The 24190-nt window shown below is 33.2% G+C and overlaps 1 protein-coding gene across 1 annotated transcript in view; it reads right to left on the bottom strand.

The window, feature by feature from the left end:
* Positions 1-1955: 1955 nt before the first annotated feature.
* LOC149076243 (synaptotagmin-7-like) overlaps positions 1956-24190 on the bottom strand; it is a 158206-nt gene continuing 135971 nt past the window's right edge. The window contains exons 7-8 of the mRNA XM_089243815.1: positions 3857-3965; positions 1956-2383 (exon numbers count right to left, since the gene is read on the bottom strand). Of these exons, the coding sequence (XP_089099941.1) occupies positions 2076-2383; positions 3857-3965 (417 nt within the window). The 3' untranslated portion in view covers positions 1956-2075. The remainder of the gene's footprint in view (positions 2384-3856; positions 3966-24190) is intronic.

Raw genomic sequence — 24190 nt, forward strand, 5'->3', positions numbered from 1 at the left:
GATATATTGCTGAGTAAAAAAGTCGTCTATCTCTAATACATCAAAACTTTAATTAACTAGAATGAATTTTTTAAGTTAGATAAAATGGTTGATTAAGCGCGAAATATACAGTTTGTTCTAATTTTGCTATGATCTAATAAACAGATAAAATCTTGCTTAGCAAAGTTGAATAATTGTTATTTTGAATTTTATTTGCGATTTTATAAACCTCTGAACTCGTAAAATTTCAGCAGCTCTCAAAAAATGACACCAATAGGGAATCAACCCTCTTTCTAGATAAAAAAGTATTGCACTTATATTGCCGTATTTTGTACTGAAATGACACTACGAAGATGTACTTATTAAAATTCCAAAAAAATTGGGAAAAGAAATCGGTATAATGGGTTTTTTGACCACGTATATTCAAATATACACGGGCCCATAGATGTTCAAAAGTCAAAGGACATAAACTAAGCCCAAAATTGAGGCTTTGCAGATGAGACAGTTGCTTTTAAAATAAATTTCATTTACATAGATATGCTTTGATTGAAGAAGCGTCACCTATCGGTGGAATCGTAAACTATTCTTTATTGTTTACTAAATTAAATTCCAATTCATCTCATGAATCTTAGTGCAAACTATATAATCGTAAAATATTTTGTTTGGTTTTTATAAATTCTTAAAAAGTCTAATGACCTTTGGTCTACCTTGTACATCCAGAGTTGGAATGAAATAGTTTTAACATGAATGCATAATATATCAAAAACAAGCTTCACTTTATATAAAAATATCATGTATTTGTGGATTTTTTTTTCCAATTACTATTTCAGACAAGTCAATACTGTCGATATTTCTCCGATTCTTCGAATGTAATTGACATCAAGAAAAATTTAATGTGTGTAATGACGTGCGTATATATATTTCAGGATATTACCTTCAACACTTGAGACATATGATTTCCCCGTAACATGATGAATTTGAAATGTATGCGTGTGTGATTTCACACTTAATTTTTATGTTATAATTCTTTTTTAATTTTATTAAACTGACACGGGTCGAAGTTTCAATACACCTCAATTATAATTTTACACATATTTTTAGATCAAGTTATCCCAAACTCCCTCATCCCATATAACGATAATCGAATATTTTTAACTTTAATCATGTCCACTGTCTAAGAAAAATTTTTTCTTTCACAGTGTTATGGAATACAATTTTAATAATAATGTGACGGAATTCAATTTTCTATATGAGTTGGCAAAATCAAGCGCTTCCTAATGAAATTATTGTACACGCGTATGAGATAAGCAATCGACTATGGACTTTTTAAGATTCATTTTTCTTAAATAATTTCAAATATTTTAATATTAATTCGGGTATCCTGGAATAAATTTTTTTTTCTTGTAGTTAAAAAAATTAAACATTAAAACATACGAGAGATACGGTAATGACTCGTATAAACGGCAGTGAAATTTTCATATGAGAAAATTCTCTCAAAAAATCGAATAAAAACCGGGTTTAATCCTTTTGTTATTTGTATCGAACAATTTTGAAAAAAAAAATTCAGAAAAAAAGCATAAAAACATATTATTCTCAAACTTTGACATGAATAGGCAATAAAATGTAAATGACTATGAATATTTCGTATATGAAAATAATAACATGCGAATTACTTTATGAAATCACAGAAAATCAGCCCCCCCCTTTTCTTATATAATAAATAAATTAGTAATAACTAATTTTTGTTGTATTGAATCTCCCATATATTTTCACTATATCTTCAGTTCATACCTGTTAATAATATATATATGTGTGTATATATATATGGGAAGACCGAATTCCACAAACAAAAGTCTTTCTGTTATATTAATTGCCGTCATTTCATATACATAATATTTTGGTTTTTTTTACACAGCAGAAGCGCTCTTACAAAAATTAAATGGCGGCATAAACATTTTTATTTCTTGTTTGCTGATAGATGAAAGCGTCTTTTTTTTTGAATAATTATTTGTTTTTAATCTTTTTTTTTCTCTTTTTGTTGTCTGATCTCGGCATATCTTTTTTTTTCTTTGTTTGTTTTCGTATTAAATGTTTATTCAAACGGGTTTTAGTTTGTGCCACTGGTAGACAGGTGTCTTGGGTTTCGCAAGCATCTGATTCCAGTGCCTCGATTCGGCGGGTCCCGACTTGGAAGATAATACGATTCCGCCGATCGGTTCGTTTCGTCCAACGTGATCCCAGTCCATTACGGTCACGACCAACGATGTCTCGCGTATCTCCTGCCACGGTACGTTGAATGGAAAGCATTCCTCGAAGATAGGCTCGAGCGTGTTCTTGTGCACTTCTGTTTTATGCTTCAACACTCTTTTCTCTCCACGCATGTGCCACACCTTCACGTAAGGATCTGAAAATTATCGTTTTATCAATGATTTGATATATACTAACCGTACTTCATTTAAAGTTTGAATATACGCTTTATGTGTGAAATTGTTTCCCAAAATGGAAAATTTAATAAATTACTATAACCCAAACTCCTATGCTCAAAAGTTAAGCGACAAATTGATAGCTCTCCATCGTAACGACATGATAATCTGGACAGAAATTGCTATTGGCACCAGCATCGACATTCATGTCTGCACTAGCGGATCAGAGACGGTAGTGCACTATCGAGATGCCATCCTTGCACCATATGCTCGTATCAAGTCTTTTTGCCACGGGACCTGATGCCATGTTTATGGACTGAAAATGCAAAAGTTAACACGGTTTATGTTGTCGATTGTTACGTTCAGTCTGAAACGCTGACTCGTATTGAATAGTCACCCATTTCTTTTGACTTGAACGCAATAGAGAATATATATTAAGCATCCACGGAAAATATTATAAATATAACTGCTCTCCATGATCCTTCCCAAAAACCTTAAATTGCTGAAAATCAGGGGCGTACGATAGTCAGTGCCGTCTTAACACATGAGCCCACCCGGGGACTTCATGTGCAGGGGGGGGGGGGATACTCATGAAAATGACACATGATTAAAAATTTCGAGAGTAAGCATGAGAAATAGCAAAGAGACGTTTCAAGCCAGAAGAAAACAGATCATTCCTGCTTAGCATATGCCTAAAATTTTGATACATGAAAACATTTTGTGCGACATTAACACGGCCCCAAGTTTCATCGTGAAAATGTTTTCTCAAACTTTTTACACACTGCAGTACTATTTGTTCGGTCTGCTAAGTGAAACTGTAAAAGACTTCATATAAATGAACTGTAGTGGGATTTGGTTCAACGAAATTAATCTCCATCTTGTATGTAATTCCTTAAATATAGTGCGGAAACGAATTCGCCACGGAAGTGTACGTCTGGTGCGCAAATTGGAAGACGTATTGACCCTGTCACGTTATCATTGCATTTTTATTATCAAGATATATCCGTAGACACAAAAAACAATGTAAGTTGGTGTATGTAGTGAAAAATATATTATAATCCATCGTGTCACGAATGAGAAAAAATTACCTAAAGAAAAAATAAATTGATCACTCTCTCTTTTTTCCCCAAGTCATTTACTGTTAATTGATATGGTTGTTACATACATTAAGTAACGGACTTTATGTTTGTGTAGACTTTGTAAATGATAAGGTATTAGAGTATGTATCAAACACACAAAAAAAAAATTACTGGAAAACGTCAGTTGTAGAAATTCAAATAAATGAGGTACCAACACCACACTTACACCATCAACGACATCTAACCAGTTTTTACGTTTCAAAAAATGTTGCAGAGAAATCAAATGATTTTTTTTTGGATTCAAAACTGCATAAAAACTAAAAAAAAAACATTAATGAACGAAGGAAATAAAATTATGTAAAAACACATATTTACCCGATGCACCAGTGATATCCTTGGCCTTCAGACGCCGAGCTTTTATGAAGGCTATCCATAACTCACTGGTCCTTGTAACATACATCAAACCCACGAGCAGATCTCCGAGCTTCGATGAGAGCGTTGTGAAAAGAGAGAGAGAGAAATACACATACATATATATAATATATATATATTTTTATCATAAGCATAGCTTATATCTATCTCTATAGCTTGTAAAGTTTTGATAAATAGGAGTAATAAGGTTTTATTTTAAAGTATTGATCTATGCACATCAATAAATAATTTCACAAAACATCAGATCCGAATGAAAAGATCACATGTAATTGTACAGTATAGGAATAATTTTTTTTGAAGATGTATTTCATAAGCAATTAGATACTTCTTTCATACTCATTTTTGCTCTTAATTAATTATTTAAATAAAAAACGATTCGTGGTTCGATAGTAGCTAAATATGGAATAATACAGCATATAAAGTAGTATATAGAAAATGTTCAAATGTTTTAAAAGCATGAATAAAATATATTTCTGCATTGAAAAAAAATCAATTCACTTATTCTGGAAGTCATCATAGGATGCGCCTACGTATACCCATTATGGATTTTATGTGTTTAGTACTTTGTTTTCATGTTATTAAAAAAAAGAAAGAATTCACTATAACTGAAATGCATGTTTTTTGGGTGTGTTATTGATTTCAATAATGCAAGCTATGATACGTACATAAGCTAAATTTTTGTCTTTTAATACATATATTTTACAGCTTTGCTTTATCACATGGCGATATTTTTGAGCAAAGTATAGATTCTTCGCAAAGATTTTTCTCATTGTAATACATACTTTGAATAAAAAACAAACAAGTAAATGACGTACATTACGAAAGTAATCAATGGGAATATGGGAATTTTTTCTTTTCCCAACAAGGTCCAAGATTTATAACATTTTTATACCTTTCAGCATTTCGGCAACATAGGGGGGGGGGAAAGAACCACCATATTTGGAAAAGCATAGTTAAAGAAAACTGTTACATAAAATTCTTTTATACGAAAGAAGCAGCAGAGAAATGTCACCTCCTTTAGCTGCAAAAGCAGTGAAAAGTTTGCGACTTATTATTTCTTCCATTTATTTTTGTAACTGGGATTCAAGACTTTGTGCTTCTTTCTATCTTTTTTTTTTTCCATTATTATATTTTTTCCAAAATGGAAAACTCGTAGAAACCAGAGCGAAGAAAATGGGAGGTCTAATGATGGCGGTAAAAAAAAATATATAATAGCACTTGTAAGAGGTGGGACAACTTATTGCTGAGGAGTTAGAAAAGATTTTTAGTCGCCCGCCGGGCAGGTGCCATAACCAACTTCCAAGTTTTTACCATAGGTTTTAACAGGAAAAAAATAAGAAAAGGAAATAAAATTCAATTTTTCTACTGTTTTTCTACTTCTTTTTTTTTGTTTTTATTGCAGCTTTTCATTATAGCTATGTTTCTAGAAGAGAATAAAAGTTTTCATTTCTTCCTTTCTTCTATCATGTACATACAGTTAGTTCTTTCTCGCAGCGGAAATTGACTCGTTTGTTGTTCATTTTCTTACGATTTTTTTATCCATATGTTTCGAAGAAATAAAACAGTTGAACTTTAAGAATTATAAAATGTGTCGTGTTTTAATTTAATTTTATTTTCGTTGCATATGTTACTGCCAAAGCCCGAAATTGGCCAATTCCCGATCGGGCCGGCAAGTTCGCAAATTGGCTAATTTCATTAAATATTGTTCGCGAAGTGACGGAGGTTCTTGGCCAAAGTCCGATAACGAAAGATGTGATTCGGAATCATTGTAAAGTTGGCGTATTTTTTCGCGATAATTATTTTCGCGTTAGTTGTGGCAACCTATCAAACCATAGTCACGATACGGTAATCTTTTTTTCTCTCTCCAAAATTTGGCAGGAAAAACTATGTGTTCACATAATTGCTTTTATAGTTTTTTCCCTCTAATTTCACTTTTTTTTCTCTCTCGTCACATTGAGCTAATCCAATACAGCTGCTACATATGCTCATGTATCACACACACGTTGGAGATTAAAAAAAAATGTTTCGCCTATATATATATACCGGGACGTATTATACCACTACATCGAGTTTTGGCCAGGGATCTCCAGCCACTTCGTGAAATGGCCGGCCAAAGTTCAAATCATTTCTGCAATTCAGACTTTGGCCAATTCACGACGGGGCCAGCCACTTCGCGAATCGGCTTCACTTCGAACCTTGGCAGTAACATACATACGGTTTTTTTTCATTTAATTCCAAGGGAATCTTATCTCTGTATATCAGAATGTGTGATATAGCATTGTGACTATATTAGCATTATATTTTGTCATTACCTAACTCATGTTTCAATCTTCTTTATACATGGCATAGATTATTTAAACAACGAATCAATTACTTTTTAAATTTTTGTACAAAAAACTGATGACATAAGCTCTTTCTCGCAGAGGAAATTGACTAGTTTGTTGTCGCTTTTGTCTATCTGTTTTGAAGAAAAAAAACAGTTGAACTTTACGAATTATAAAATGTGTCCTATTTTATTTTTAAAAATCTTATTTTCGTTGAATATGTTACTGCCAAAGCCCGAAATTGACGATTTCGTGAAGTAGCCGGTGATCCCTGGCCAAAGTTCGATTACAAAAGACATGATTCGCGATCGTCGTCAACTTGGGGTGTTTTTTCGTGATTATGTTCACGCTAATTGACTGTATTGACTTCTTTTGTACATCTGTTCTGTAGAAATAATTCTTACATTTTATTTAAATTTTATACAAAGCGCTTTTTTTCATTAATATGATTTCCACGGAATCTTACCTGTGTATGCGATGATATGATTCCCTATATAAACATTATATTGCCTCAATTATGTAACTCAAAGTTAACTTTCAATCTTCATAAAAAAACGCTGTGATTGCACTGCTTTAAGAAAATAAAGTTGTCAAAAATGTTTTAACGATTTTATGGTATATTGGGGCTGCTGATTTCAAAACTGGTGTTGGTTTTGCAGAATTGGCTCTAGTGTCTTTGAGATAATGCATACTCTCAACAATGCAATGTACACCACCAATACAATCAGCCACCAATTTCTGGATAGAATTTTAACTTTTAATTTTTATATATTTTCTTTTTTTATTCACTATATTATTACATTTATACCATCATCAGACATGATATTAAGCTTATTATTGATTTATATTTCACACAGTTCTATGTATTGTATTACTATTACTATTGGAATTTAATATTCCCTTTAATTCAAGAAATAGAGCCAATCTTACAAGAACAATGCCAGATTTGGAATCAGCATCCCAAAATAATCCTTAAATCACTGAAATATTTTTGGCAGTGATTTATATTTCGCACAGTTTCGATGTGACTTCAGTATGGTGCTTTCGTATTATTATTGAAATTTAATTTTCACTAAAACTCAAAAGTATAGCCAATTTGTCAGAACCAATGCCAGATTCAGAATTATTGCCAGAAAACAACGCTAAAGTTATTGCAATATCTTTGGCAATAAAATCAATATTGAGCTGTGTTATTTGAAAAAGAATAAATTTTTTAGTTTTTACTTTTGGGGAAAAATTGATGACATTTTTATTATTTGTAATTGAATTTTTTTTCAAATTCTTATAAAAAAATTTAAAAATTGATTTTATCAATAAATATTTTTGGTTTGTTGGAATTTGGTAATTTACACTAATGACGGTTATCTAAGTTTTCGAAATAGTTTATTCAGGCGCTTATGTTTCTTTTTATTTATTTTTATCATCAACTTCATGTTTCTTTGTAATTGTAGCTAATTATAATTCTACGTACAATAAACAACAACTTTACCTCCATTTATATACTAGTTTTACTGCTTTTTTCACCTATTTACTTATTACTGCGGTTAAATTCATCACCACCATTGAAAAACATTTACTGTCATTTCGACAGAATTTTTATAAATTTAACCCTTTTATTACAAGTCATTAGAGCAGAGACATTCAGATTTAGAAATTCTAGTTACCATTAGAAATTACTCAATTATCACCATATCTCGATATCGAAATATTTTTGTGATGATCTGAAATGTCCGAAAAAACCAATTAGAAACCACTATATAGTTAAGTTACTATTTTTCAATGCAATTTAATCTTCAAAACGGAACATCATTTAGGAATCACTACATGAAACTTATTGCATATTTATATATGATCAATAAATGCATTGAAATCTATTTAGAAACTTTACGTGCTCGTTTTATGCCGAAAATTACGAAGAAAATATTTACATCAATATCAATGAAAATCATAAATATGTAAAAATAGATTTTTCTAAGAAAAATGAAAATTTTGGAAAAGAAGAATAAGAGCTTGGAAAAAAAGCCTCATCCGATATTTCTTAATAAGCACTGTCTATCATCAAAAGTAATTTACCCTTCCAATATTTTGAAAATAATCGCAAAACAAAAAGATGGGAAAAGGAAAAAAAACTATTACAGTCTGAGACTTATCAGCTTTAGTATACCCGATATTCTTTTTCCCATAAAAGTTCAATCACTTTTTCATCTTATGGATTTATAACTTTTTTAAAAACGTTCAAAAAATAAAAGTATTTTTAGATTGAAATCAGTATATTCATAACTTGTTTTCCTTAGCCCTAGGAGTAAAATAACTTTTTTATTTTCTCCAGGAGAAAATTGAATTATACGAAAAAGGAAAAATTCTTTCACTTTTTCACTTCAGTTATTCATTCTTGTCGGGAAATATTTTTTTTTCTGAAAAAAACCTCCTTTTTTTTCTTCTCTTGTATTTTCTGCATTCTAGTTTCCTGTTAACTCTCCTACTTAAATTTAAAGGGCACTACGTTGATTAGATTGCTTTTTCTTACCGACTACAATTTCTATTCTTTTCTTACTTTTGTTTTTCTACCACTAGGATTATATTTATTTGGAATCAAGTTTGCGTGAGTAGAATCCCTGAAAGCGATTCCAATTGATCCTTTTAAATGGCAACATCGAACATCGAATTTAGTTTGTTCCTCTCTTCTTTTTTCTTTTCTCTCCTCTGAGCTAGTAAATAACACCGAACGCAATTCTATTTGTTGAAACGTGAAAATCTTTTGGGCGCTGAAGGAGAACTTAAGGTCGAACTGTTCTTATAAATTCGATAAAAGTGACGAAGAAAATATTTCTATTATTCCTTGAGAATAAACACAATAAAGCCAAGATCTCGAGAATGGTGGGAAAATGAACTATAGCTTTACTTCACTGAGTGCCAAATAATGTTCTCGTAACTTCTTTGTGTGTATACGTATATATATACATATTAGATGGAACACTACGTGAAGGGAAACCATAGGGAAAATGCATTTGTGAAAGAATTCCAAAAACGAAAACCAACCTAATTTATAGGCTGGAAAAGAGATTTGTAGTGTTGTCGTGGGACAAAATAAAAGTGTTTTATTTCGTCCGACATCTTTTACTGTTGGAACTTTACACCGTTTTCTGAAGACCTATTAGCTATAACTTATGTGCAAAGAAAATGTATACAAAATTTTGTTATTATACGAATATTTCTGTGGAAGATGCGTTTATAAAAACACATTTTTTTCCGCCGTGCAAGTACAGAAGAGTAAATTATTTTCAACATGTAATTTTGAACTTTATTATTTTCAACCGAAAATTAGGGAAAAATTAAGGAAACAATTGAATTGATGAATCATTTCCATAAAATATTAGTGTGAAATAAAATGAGCTTTTTCCTATGTATTTTATTACTTGTTAAACTTGGAAAACTAAATTAACCATAAAAAATTTGCTGCGAAAATGAATTCTGATGTAGATATTTGTGGAAGGATTTTTAATTTTACGTTTGTCATATTGACTTTAGGAAAATTGATTCAAAGATGATTTTAAATCCAAATCACATCGATTATTTTTTATATTTTTTCTTATTTTCCACTATTCGAGTAAATTAGTTTATACCGTTTGAACTACAGGCATTTTTGTTCTAGAAGAAATAGGGTTTCTAACAGAAATTAATAAATGGCAAAAATTTTCGGTGCAGGAAAACTCTAAAGAATGAATAATCTAACTAATGTAGCTTGTGTGTTCAAAAAAAAAAAAAAAAAAAAAAAAAAAACTAAAAAGACTCAGTAATAGAAAACAAATAATTTAACTGGCTTTTGTATTTACGAACATATAAATGACGGTGTTAAAGTCAGAGCGGTGTAAGTGGCGTTTTCAGCAATTCTATCTTGAGTCCAGATATGCAATTTAGAAGTGCTGAACCATTTAAAAAAAAAAGAACCAAGTCTCAACTTCAATAGTTCTCCACTAGATTGTGAAATCACAAAATGTTTAACAATAGAATCAATGACAACAATTCTAATAAAGCCTTCTTTTTCTCAAAATCAAGATTTATCGACATTCTCTACTCTGACTTTTACTCCTCTCAAATGGGAAATTGAATATTTGGCAATTTTAGCCATTAGAATATTATTTGCTTCTATTATATCAGATTGTATAGGCCATTTCTAGTGGAAATGATGAAATAAACCAATAAGACAAAACAGTTTATTTTTTTCTCAATTATGCCAACTTTTAAAGTAGTATCTGATTTCTATCGATTGTTAAGAAAATAATTCCGTATCGCAGTCGGAATTTATCTTAATTGTGTAAGAAAGCCAGTGCTTTCACATGAAATATATCAATTTCCAGGAAATTATGTTCGCATTATATAAGAAGATATATGCATTAAATATAAGATATATTAAGAAGATATATGCGCCGCTGTGGTGGTCGAGTGGTTATAGTGACGGACTCGCGATTCGAGGATCCGGGTTCGAACCCCACAGTGGTGGTCGGCTGAAGTTGGTTTTCTGTGGTTCCAACTTCAAGGCGCAAATGAGAGCCGATCTCCCCGTTAAAAAGTCTCGCCACAGAGAGCAACAGTCCTACAACGAAAAATCATCCAATCATAACACTTCACTCATAGTTTGAAAAACTGGTGGCAGATGGCAGCACTACACATAACAAGCATTACTGAGAAACAAAAAAAACTTCACGTCAGGTTTCACTACACGTACACGCACATTCCCGCATGTACCGACTCGTTGGGGGTTCCGCGGGGGGTTGTGGGCGGGGTGCATGTGTGGTGTAGCAGTAGTAGGTAGGGCTCGTAGGTGGGGTAAAAAAGGGCTCGGGGATTCATGATGTTCTTAAGTCAGCCACCTCGTTGGGCAATTTGCCTGTTGTGGCGTTGTATTTGTATTTATTTGTATTAAACGATGTTGTTAACATTAATGGTCCATAGTGAAAAATGAGGAAAATAATTACTCCTATTTATGAGCATACACATTAATTAAACTAAGGCAGCACGAATGTTCACTGCATATACAAGAGAAGCAAATTTTCCTGGGTCATCCTAGCCATACAGCTGAGTGATATAAAACGGGGGAAAAAACAAGACAAAAACACCTTAACGTAAAATATGAGTTTTGAATACTGCCACTTATATAGAACTGTATATCGGTAAAAATCCTCAAAGATTTCAAAAAACGATGATAGAGTGATAGCAAATCCTAGAAAAGTATATCCGACATCAATACACCTTATTCTCTCATAGCCCCATACAAGTAATGAAAAAGCGTAAACGTGACTAAAAAATATATAAATAAAAGATGAAAAAAAATGTATACGAATTCCGGACAATCCATTTTAATGAAGGATTTTCAGGACTAGTTATTGCTGCCTTCAAAAGTATTTTCTGTTTCGTCGTTCTTTTCTCTGTCTTTTTACTGGGGTAGGAGAATAAACGAGACAATAAATGGATAATATATAGAAATGGGGAAAAAGATGAGGAAGAATGTAAGAGCGAATAGAATGTACATGCAGAGAGATTACTCAAGTCCCTTGGTCGCAAATTATCTAAGAACCATTGCTTGATCCTAGAGGCATACTTCCAATTGGGAAAAGTATCCAAATAACGTGTAGACCTCGGATACGTCATTTATATTGCAAGGGGTTGCAATGTTATTGAAATAAAACAATTGAATTTTTATATAAACACACTGTCCTAAAAAACACAACCAAATTAGAATTTTATCATTCTATATCTCCTATATAAGGTAAAAAAAAAATTCCCGTTTATAAGTGATCTATTCGCTGATGTATTTGAGTTCAAAAATCGCAGAAAATGAGGGAAACAACTGCTTAACGCCTTCAGACCCAAGTATTCATTTTTTTGGAATTTTCAAAGTGCATTAAAAACATAAATGTCAAGAAATCTTTATTGTTTCAAACTTTTGTTCAATATTTTTTGTGAAGAACTTATTTATTTCGTTCAAATTTCTTTCAGCAAAGATGATGCAAGGTATATTCATCTTCACATACAAATGCTTTCCCGAATTTTATTGCTAAACTTATTTATGTAATAAATTACACTTGTCCCGGAGGAAATTTCTCCTGGAAACCATCTTAAAAAAACCCCGAAAGTTCAACTTCAAGTGCTGCCCTCTGATAAAAGTCTCCGAAGTGCAGATTCAGCATATTCTAACTCAAAACTCACACAATACTCTAAGTCAAGGCTTACAGTCTCCCTAAGGCCAAGAGAAAATTTTTTTTTACAGTGAGAAAAAGTAACCTGCATATTTGTGGTACCAGGTTCTGAAACGGTCAAACTAACGGTTTGACGGTATTATAGAATTCTTTCCACTCTTTTCAGCGAACTTTTAAATTTAAATATCTCAGCAAATATTGCGCTTAAAAAACATGGATTTTTTTTGTTGAGGTCAATTAAGACAGGACAACAACTTTATAATTGGGATTTTTACGAATAGGGTGCCAAATAAAAAATTAATTTAATAACTGTACAACTCTTTGCGATATAAATGACGCATTTTTTTTCCAAGAAGAAATTTAGCCACTTTCACTTATATAAGGTGAAAAAAATATGCGCACAACACATTGCAGACTGACGTAATTATTGATACAATGAGTTACATATGAGTTGACAAGCCCCGTACTGACAACATTCAATGAAGATAATACTAAAAGTCACTAGTGAAATTAGTATTGCTATATTAAATGCACAAAAAAAGACATGTGTATGAAAAAAATAATTCATATATGTGATCTGCAAATCAAGAAAATAGTTGTACTGAGTATAAAAAATAGGTGGCGAACAGGTATTTATTTGTAAAAAAATAAGCAAAAATAGCTTCGGTGGAACACGATCAAAATGTATAAATTTATGCCTGAGCATTAAAATAAGTTTCAGTATTTGGTGTGTTAGAGAGAGAGCAATGTATTGTTGAAGTCGTTGTTTAAAAGAAAGAAACGGTATTATATTTCGCAATTCAATAAGTAAAGTTTCATAAATTTTAGGAGCAATGTGAAAAACATTTTTTGCATAAATATTTTTCCTATGTGAGGGAATCTCAAAGACATGAGGTCGTCTCAAGGAAACATTCATTTTCGGGGGAGGGGGGGGGGGCAAAGATTTTTGTTTTTGAGTAGAAAAATTATTGCTTTATAGAAGACAAGTTGTCTTAGAATTAGGATATACTTATTATATTAAAAAATGCCATTTGAAGTTGAGTACCCAAAAACTTAAGAAATTTGAATTGGATAGTTATAATCGGTAATAAGACTAACTTATTACCGATTATAACTATTCAATTCAAATTTCTTGAAAGAATTGGATAGTTGTTGGAATTGGATAGAAAGTTAGTCTTATTACCGATAAACCGATCATCAAAAATCCATATTGATGAGGAGCAAAGAAATTGTTTTTAACTAAAAAAATTTCAAGTCTGATTTTCATTGCGGATTCTATGAGTTTAGAAAAAATTGGTAAAGTCGAAATAGGACGATAGTTGCTCAAGTTATTTTTATCTCCGGATTTGAAAATTGGAAGATTTGCACATTTTAATAAACAAGGGAAGTTATTATGAGTGATGGAATTGTTTATAAAATTTATGAGAAATTGTACGTTTTTAAAACTGAAAGATTTTAAAATCTTAGTATTAATCCCATCATAACCCGAATTATTCTTTCTACAAATTAGATTTACAACGCTTAGTGTTTCAGAGCCCCCAAGTGGATAAAAGAAAAATGAAATTAAAGATTGGGTTATAAGAATTTTTTGAAATCAACAGTATTTATATCAATCAAGGTATTACAGCTTGTATTAGTGAAATGAGAATCAAAGTCTTCAACTAAAATGTTATCATCAGTGCTATAAGGCAACACATTCTTAGAAATATTACCAGTTGAATTATTCATGAAAATCATTGTTTTCGACATGTGTTGCATTTTTTAAATTCAGTGCATCTATAAATTGCATCTAAAGAATGCTTACGGCACTTTTTCCAAAGTTTGTTTTTGCGAATTAGATTATGAATCTGATCATCTTCGCAAGGTTTTCTGTATTTAAATCTTTGGTTTTTATTGAAACTAAAATTTTGCTTAATAGAGAAATTTTAACAGTCATTTAAGTCTCTACAGAGTATTTGGATAATTTTTCCAATTGAAAGTGTGCTTCTCGAGGATCAACGGCGCGCCAACGGTGCTCACCTGTAGTATTGTATTTTGGTAAATATCCTGAAAGATTTCAGAAACGATGATAGAGACCTTGCAAAATCCTAGAAAATCACATAGGCATATCCGATATCAATACACCTTATTCTGTCAGAGCTCCATATAGGTAACGGAAAAGCGTAAATGTGAGGGGGAAAATAAATAAATAAAAGGTGAAAAAAATGTATACGGATTCCGGACAATCCATTTTAGTGACGAATATTCAGAACTAGTATTGCTGCTTTCAAAAGTCCTTTCTGTTTCGTAGTCTTTCTCTCTATCTTTTTACTAGATAGAACAATAGAAGTAAGAAAGGGGATGAGAATAGATGTAAGAGCGGAAAGACCATACATATATCCACGTAAGTAGGTATAGTGTTTTTTTTTGGGAAATGGAGAGGAGGGCAGGATAGTTTCAACGACTTTCCGGGACTTGCATCTTCCCGTTTTCTTATTTTTTTCCCAGGATGCCTCGTCCTCTTCCAATGGATTCTTTTGCCGTTCGATTGTCGTCAAGCGAGGAATAGGAAAAAAGAAATAAGGAAAAACTATAAGAAACGAACAAAAATCGAAAAACAAATGTTCTTTTCTCCCTTAGGAAGAGTAAGAAGCATAAGAATAAAAAAGAAAATTGAAGAAAGTGGAGCAGGAACCTCGGGAAATCGTTAGTATCCACGGAAGGAACTTCAATAGAAATTCCGAGAAAATATATATAAAAAAATACGAAAAATGGTAATAATGATATAAAATGATGCAAATTAAGGACCTCGAAAAGTGATATGCGCTTTTCTTCTCTGGTATTGAAGTAGTGACTAGAAATTTGCGAATATTCTAGCCCAAAAAAACATTTTCCTATCCGGAATTCTCGACTTCTAAGATTTTATACACACGTATATATATTATTTATTGGGAATTTGTTTGACTGGAATTTCATCTCTACGACATCCAACTGTGTTCGGAATACATTTTGAATGAATTTATTCATACGACGAGAAGAGATGACAAGGACTTGAATTGCAAAAAATAATAAATCAAGAATGATAAATTTTGAAAAAATTCTTTAGATCTGTGAAATAACTTTGGATTTTCCTTTAGGAGTAATTCAAAGTTTATTTTATTTTTTGTTTTTAAAATGTGACACTTACACACAGTCGTGGAAAATATATTGCCATTAGCATATCAAAGGTGGTACATGTGAGCGTAGAAATTTACATTTCGAATTATAAGCATTATTTGTTTTATTTGAATATAAATAAGATCTAAGAAAATAAGGCAGTCGGAAGAATTACCATTTTTATTGGAATATGCGTGGATATTTTTTAACTTTTGGTATTGGTATTGGATGGAAATTCGCACTTCCGAATTATACTTATGATTATATGTATGCTGCATCTGAAATGTACTACATTTTTGCCTTTATATATTTTTTATTGTGAGATGAGAGAAAAGTTGTTTCATACTTTGGGGCAAAGTCTTTCAATAGTTTGTACTGAAGTGATCGAATTCAGTATTATAGGACAGTACCATATGAAAATGTTGCCCAAAGTATGGGTGGCGCCCCCCCGGGAGGTCTCGTCAATGAACCTGGGGGGCGGGAGAGATTCTCTAAAATTAAAGCGTCCAAATAAAACTTTGTTTTGTTTGTTGGCAACGTAAATAAAAATATGTCAATACTAAAAAATGCTTATATTCAGCTGAGCTACTAACCACGAAGGTAGGTAGAATGAGAAAATAAAGGGTGAAATGTGTACGTTTTATTATTTATGGTTTATTTCAAGTAAAGAATCATTTTGAAATCGGATGATGATTCTTTCTGTAATGTATATAATCCTTTACATAAAATTTAAGGAACATACATCTCTTCTTGTCTTACACCTTCTATCTTGCATAAGGTATATAAATTGCATTAAAAACGATATAAAAACTTATATAATACTTAAAAATGAACCGAATATCGTTGAAAGTCAATGTAACGAAATTAAAGCCCAGAGAGAAAGAGGTGTTTCAGACAGAACATTTACCTAGCAAAATATCGGGAATGTTCCGGAAAACCGAGACATATGGCCACCACCGCATGTAGGGACTCGTCGATAAATTTATTGTTAAAAGCGGGGGGGGGGAGGGTCATACTTAAATGTTTGGGAACTACTGGCATATGATGCACATTAGTGTTTCTCAAACACTTGTCAGCGGCCCAGCACCGTACATTGACATTAGCCATACCACACTATGGTGTTTAAAACTTAAAGGCGCAAATGCTCGACGACGATGTTATAATAGCGAGTTACAAGTCTTACAAAATATAATCATTTATTGTCAGTGTACTCACTTTTATTTTCGAAAAGAGACGGAAGAACCGAATAGTGCATTTCTACACCCGAAAGTTTTATAGAGAAGTAGCAAGAATAATGAAGGACTTGGAAAAATTGGGAAATTTCCAAATTCTATCCAAAGTGAACGAAGAGGGCGTATAAAAAGCCCTACGGGACCTGACGATTCAGTTGAACATCACTGGCCTCCAAGATCACCGGACCTCACAGTGTGTGATTTCTTCTTGTGGTGGTTTACAAAAGACTACGTTTACAAAGACTGTGTGCTTCCCCTTCTAGTTACATTAGCCGAACTGAAGATATGCATAACAGCAGCCGTGGAAGCAGTGGATGCAAACATGGTCGCAAAAGTTTGGGACGAATTACCGGTCATTATGTTTTTATGCAGACGTTTTTGACATACAGCAAAAATAACAAACACATTTGCACTGGGACCCCTGCTGCCACCTATCGAACAAAACTAAATTTGTTATAATTCTTCAAGTGAAATTGGTTGTTGGTTTTAAACTAGGGTTCGGAATGAAAATGAACAATATTATATACCGTGTTATATACCGCATAATTGATCATTTTCATGGCTCACATCGGTATGAAACCAGTCGACTGTTTTACTTGAAGAATTTATAATTAGTTTTGTTCTTATTTGATAGGTCACAGCAGGGGTCCTGATGCAAAGCTTCTCTATTTCAAGTGATATTTATGTGAATTTCTGTTCGATTCAAAATATCGGAACTGGAAAGGAAATAGAATTCGATATCATTCATGGATATATATATATATATATATTCTAGGCATTATATAATTTATTATTCTGAAATTAGCATTTAAGTAGAGAAACATATAATCTACACTTGCTAATACAATATTTTCGGAAGAGTATATATTTCCAATATATCTGGAGATGATGATTTAGGAAAGAAAATAACCAGTTTTCCGAAAATCTTATATTAGCATTTTATTCATATAGCATCAATACCAGCATTTTCATTACTCCGTGTTTTTAATTTAGTTCCCGAGTAGGTGGATCTACTAACTCCAGTGGTTGAAATGTACTTCCATTCGATTGGCCAGTTTGTTTTTTGTTACTAACACGGCTGAATTTTTTTCCCACATCATTTGGAATTTCAAAAGTATTCACATACCCCTCAGCAATGGGGGGAGGGACTTCCTTATCGTGTAGTTGCCTCCAGAATTTAGCGAAATATTTCGCGGACCGGCAGAAAATATCCACAGATCTGCAAAGGCTCCTGGAGCAGCGTTTTGTTATATCGAACCACTGGAAGAATATATATATATTCTTCCAGTGGTTCGATATAACAATGGTACCGTGACCATTCCCTTACAGTATTATTCCAAATTTTATTTTTGTAATACTGTTCTTAATTCATAAATTTACCCTTTTTCACCTTCAGATAAAAATGTCAAAACATGAACAAATGATGACTCTTGAGAGAATGTTCGAATTGATATGGTCATAATGATAATTTAGAAGGAAAAAAAGCAACATTAAGTTGGTGTTGAGATTTATTATTGTATGGAAACTTTGTGTGTTTTGGGAATTTCTACATTTACTTTCATTGAATTTTGATTTTATAATTTTGTTAAATCTTTTGGATATATTGCACTATGGCTGAAGATCCTAGCAATTTTAATAAGTTAGCAGGGTGCCAGGCATTAATTCCCCATTTTGACAACGTGTCCGCTGTCACTCCCCGATATTTTGTTGATACGTTAGAGGCAATCGCAAAAACCGCAAATTGTACTGAATCAGAGAAATTATTGTTGCTAAAATCCAGAGTTAGGGGAGATGCGTTGACACAGATCATTAACAATGTTGATTTGGAAAATGAGCAGAATTATGAAAACTTTAAACAGAAATTTTTGGATTTTTTCTCCACCAAAACAAGCCTTGCTACACGACAGCAACTTTTCTCGAATTGTCGCATGTCCTCCGACGAAGGGGTCAAAATCTACGCTGCTCGTGTTTCCACAAATACACAAAAATTTTTCGGCAATGCCGATATCAGTAAACCCGAAGTGAAATCACTTTACGAACAAACACGACTAGCCAAATTCTTGGAAGGCCTCCTACCAAAATACAAAAGTTCTATTTTAGTGAAAGACCCACAATCGTTTCAAGATGCTGTGAATTTCATTGAAACTTTACAAGTTAATGAATCATCAACACAACACGAAACCATTTGCAATGTTGGGAGCACGGATAAGGAAATGGCCAACTTGATAGAGTCACATGCGAAGCAGACTCATGAAACAATTGCAGCAATCCAAAAGCAGATTGATTAGTGCAAGCTAAAAATCAAGTTGGGAAAAAAATGTAGTTTTTTTGTATATACACATTTTCAATGAGTAGCATCAGGAGCGGCGATCATCCGTGATGAAAGGGATGGAGGAAAAGGTAGGAAAGAAAATCTTACCACAATTTTAGTAAATTATAGACGTTTAGTTAAGATCTAAATTAGGAGGAATTAACCGGGGGCAGAGATGGTGAAATTAGGTATAAAAGGTGATTAAAAGAGAGATATTCCAACATCAAGTTAAAATTATTATAATTGAACATACAGTATTTTGTTTATGTATTATCCAGAATTTGATATCGTAGAAATGGATTTTTTTCTAATTGACTTTTATTTTGTGTAAATATAACTCGTTCTTTTCATATGATCATTTGATTAAATATTAAATGCTAATGAAAGTTAAAACTGATTCTTTCTTTTCATGAGTCATCGTTTTATTCTAAATGTATATTGGACCACTAGGAGCCTGGGTTAATCTAGATAATCATATATATATATTCTTCCAGTGGTTCGATATAACAGTTTGAAGGAGCAACCCCCCCACTCCACTGGCATAATTGATTTGTTACATTCTTTTATGTTTTATTTATTTCCTGGTATAAAGTATGCATTGCCAGATACATGTGCGAGAAGAATTTTAAGTATCATTTTGGAGGAAATCCCAAAAAATTACACGCTTCCGGTTCATTAACAATCAAGCTAAACCTAAACTAGACTCACTGCCGGATAACCGTAAGAATAACTGATAACTTGGAGTCCTTACCTGTTTCATGGAGAACCCCAACGGTAGTTATTTCGAATTCCCTAATGGACAATACGAAACAGTCCTCATTTACTCACATGTCAGAAAATGAAACTTGGGATAGGAGGGAGAGCACACACAGTGGTATCAAGCAGGACATGAGGGAATCAATGCTAGTATAGTAGGTGAAAGGGTTTAATCGCCTGTACATAAGATTTCTCGGGTACAAAACTTCAAACCAAGTCCCAAGATAATTGAGAGGGACAGTAACATTATTAAGCACGTCTCAGCAGGCAGCAGCCGGAGTAGGACTTTTAAGAAGGGAGGGACAGGAAAGTTGTTCACTTTCAAACCTCAAGAGAAAGGCAAACGTCAGCGGAACACCAAAGTTACTTCCTGTAAAAGCCGTTCCTTTGGAATTAAGGAATCACTCCACGGGAACAGAGCTAGAGAACAACTAATTAAATAAATTGTCAAGCTTAGCCAACTGTTACATTACTTCTGGAGCGAAACACATTCATTAGACACAGAAGCTAGTTCTTGACAGAAGAAACTGGAAGGGGGGAACAATTCTTTTCACTGCTGTGTGTGTCCTCTCTCTCACATCCATCCATCCTTTGTTCAATTAAATTGTTCAACTGCAGCGAACAAGAACTTGCTGTTCAAAACAGTGATTGTACTCATGTGTGTGTGTGTATGTGTGTGCCTTTGAATTTTAAATGAAGTAATAGTCTTTCATCTCTTTCTCGTTTTGTTACAAGTTCCCCCCCATCTATTCGTTCATCTGCTCTTCAACTTGATGGCGAATATTTTCCCGATTATTTCAATTTTTTTCTTTTTGCTTTCCATGTTGGAGAAGTTGGAAAGATGTTTTCTGCACCAAATCACGTTTTGCCCTACCGTTATGAACATGAATTACATGCAAATATTGAACTAGTTATTCACTGAGATTCCGTGATTCGTTAAATGCATGGTTTGCATCAATTTTGCTGCATAATGTTTTTCTGGGATTGGGAGTCTGAATTATTTAAAATGCTTAAAGTAGCTTGTTGGATATTACCGTGCGTAATCTGCAAACATGGGTTACTCGAAAGCATTTGTAAAATCTTTATGTGTATGTATATAAATCCGGTGTATAATACTCATTTAGCTATAAATTGAGTTTGAAAATCTTGATTAAGAGTTAAGTAAACAACGTTACTATTGAGGGGTTTAGGTTAAAAGATTTATGAGGTACTTTAATAAATTCATTTGTAAACTTTTTGGAAAAGAGAGGGTTCTTCCCAAGATCGTGAAAAACTAAAGTTTAACACATTAATGTTAAAAATATAAAATTCCATTGAAAAAGATACACAGAACACAGAACTTAAATGGTTGAGCATAAAAAAAGAGACTCTTTTGTTACATGATTTAAATGAACATGTTATGGTGCTAGAAGGTTGATGAAAATTACCGTATTTTCTTCCGTATAATCCGTGGATTATCTGTTGAAAAAGTTGTTAACGTTATAAAAAATGCGGATTATCTACCGCTGCGGACAATCTACAGAAAATGATGTTATCAGCCTGAAGAGTATTCTGATGAGCCTGAATTTGAAGGTTTTGAATGAACTGTAAATTATGTTTCGTGTGTAAATAATGCTATTGTTTCGTAAATAAATTTCATTAATAAGTATGATAATTATAATACCAATGGATTGATTATTGAAACACACACACACACACGCGCCCGCGGGTAAGTTTTTATTTATATATTTTTTAAAATCCCGCGGATAATACGCCGCCACGATTTTTTTAGACGTGATTTTCTCTTTCTTTCTTCAAATTTCGCATGTGGATTATGCGCGGGAAAATACGGTAGCAGTGTCTTGATCTCCCCGTTAAAACGTCTCGCTGAAGAACAAACATTACACAGAAACAAACTTCACGGAAGGTTCACTACACACACACATTTCAACATGTACCGAATCGTTAGAAGTTCCAGAAAGGAATATGTACGAGGTGCATGCCTGGTAGTCTTAGTAGTGGTAGAAGTGTCTATTCCATACCTTGACCATAACACGCATTTGATTTGTTCCACCACGATTCATTTTGTAGAATTAGTTTAAAAGCCCTCATCTACGAGAAACAAGTACTTTAATTATCTTATGATTAAAGTTGTATTTTCACATTCTGTGTCACTCTTATGTTTCGTTCCACCTTACGGTTCTATCCTCATTTTCTCTGGTATATTTGCGTATAATTTTGAGCAGTTTATCCTATGTAAAGTATTATTCCAGTGTACTCTATACACCATGACGTTCTTGTCCGTATAGATGGCACCCTACTCTTTTCTTGCCCATGATTGTAGGAAGGTCAGTTGTGACTTGTACCATGCTCATGCATACGTAAACATCTGTTCCTTCTCGTTACACTTCTTCCTCAATATATATTAATAAATTGTTGAGTTTTTAATGCATTTTATTTTGTGACTGCAAGCGTAGGGTTATTGGGGACCCGGACGCAATCAATACATCTAATTGTGTGTTCGGTCAACGTCAGATTAATTTTCTGGGATTTCTTGTTTCCCCTGATGGGATTACACATTTACCAGATCGAATACAAACATTGCTCGATTATCCATTGTCATCAACAGTGACTGAATTGAAGCGTTTTTTTGGCAATTGCAAATTTCTATCACAGATTCCTTAAAAATACCGCCAGAGTGCCAGTCGCCATTGACATGAATCAACAAAAAGCAAGATTCAAAAAGGTTATAGTTTGGTCCAAGGAGGCCAAATCCACTTTTCTGTCATGCAAGCAATCAATTACCAACGCTGTCCTTCTGGCCCATCCTGTTTCGAACTCAAATTGTTTTTGAATGCCTATGCTTTTGACACCTTATTGGATGCAGTCCTTCAGCCAATAGGAAGCAAACTCAATCATTGCCATTTTTTTTACGCAAGCTCAGTTCGATTGAAAAAAGTATAGTACGTATGACAGAGGGCTCACGGCAATATATTCAGCTGTTAAACACTTCAAGCATATTTTGGAGGGACGAAATCATCATTGCGTCCTCTAAATCAGTGATCATCGCCCTCTCAGATACCCTTTCAAACAACGTAACGAAAAATGTTCTCTTCGGCAACTTAGACATCTTGAACGTATCAGTCAGTTTTCCACAGATTTGAGATATTTGCCTGGGGATAGTAATGTTGTTGCTAATGCTTTCTAAAGACTGCACATTCCTTGTGCAATCGATTATGCTTAATTGGCACAAGCAGATGATAACGCATTGCTTACGTTGCTTTAAAGTGAAACTGAGTTTCGACTAAAACATCTCCATATTTTCGGTGTTAAAATTTACGGCGATGTGTCCACTGACGATATACGCCCGTATGTTCCTGTTTCAATGTGACGTCTAGCAACGACTCTATGCATAATTTGTCCCACCCTGGGATAAAAGATACTCTAGGTGTGGATTTTTTCTAGTATACACTTGCACGATAATTCAGTATTTCTTTATTTAATTATGAAAGAACAAATTAACCAATTGACACGAATTTTTTAGTATTTCATTTGTAATCGAATGATACATTTCTTGAAGTCATTTTTTAAAATTCGATTTCAAAGGTCGTGATACCCCTTAAAAAATAGGAGACGCGTACCTTCAGCCATTTGGTAATTAAACTTCATGAACAGCTCACAAGTAAAAAACGATTGTTTAAAAGTTGCTTGGAGAAGCATGAATTCCGAAATTAGCTCAAAATACAAAATGCGTTCACTTGAAAAATATAAAAAAACCATGTTGTGCTTGAGAGCAGCATTGCCAAATGAAGGGTTAAATGACGATCTCCATCTTCCCTCAGATATCTTCATAAATTTCAACGCAATCTATGACCACTCGAGACACATCGGCAATGTTATGACCATATCGATTAAAATATCGATATCGGCAAGAGGGGGGTACCCCGTTTTTGATTCGAGAGATTACGGTTTAAAGACAGAATTCTAAGAATGTTCTCATCAAACACCCATTTTTATCTTCACACATATTCACGCTGCACGATTTATCGATCAATACACGATATACACATTTATGTACATGTATAGCAAGTCTGGGATGTTTCTTATCCGATGAATCATCAAAATCCTATTAACGGTAGGTAACCATTACCCCGAATATACGCAGTGGAGAGAAAGTTGTTGGGTTGAGCTGCTCTTGGCTATTGTGTTCCGGGGAAATTCCACGAAACGGATTTCTCACACACATGCACAATCACAAAAAAAGGGGGTCGTTCACTTCGATCTCAATTGCTTGGAAATCGTTTTCCCCATCCCTTCTCCAGACTCCATTTTAACCATTCTTT

Source organism: Pholcus phalangioides, unplaced genomic scaffold (genome assembly GCF_987345545.1).
Source record: "Pholcus phalangioides strain wild (caught in Gottingen) unplaced genomic scaffold, Ppha-v1.0 ptg000015l_1, whole genome shotgun sequence".
NCBI classification, from domain to species: Eukaryota; Metazoa; Arthropoda; class Arachnida; order Araneae; family Pholcidae; genus Pholcus; species Pholcus phalangioides.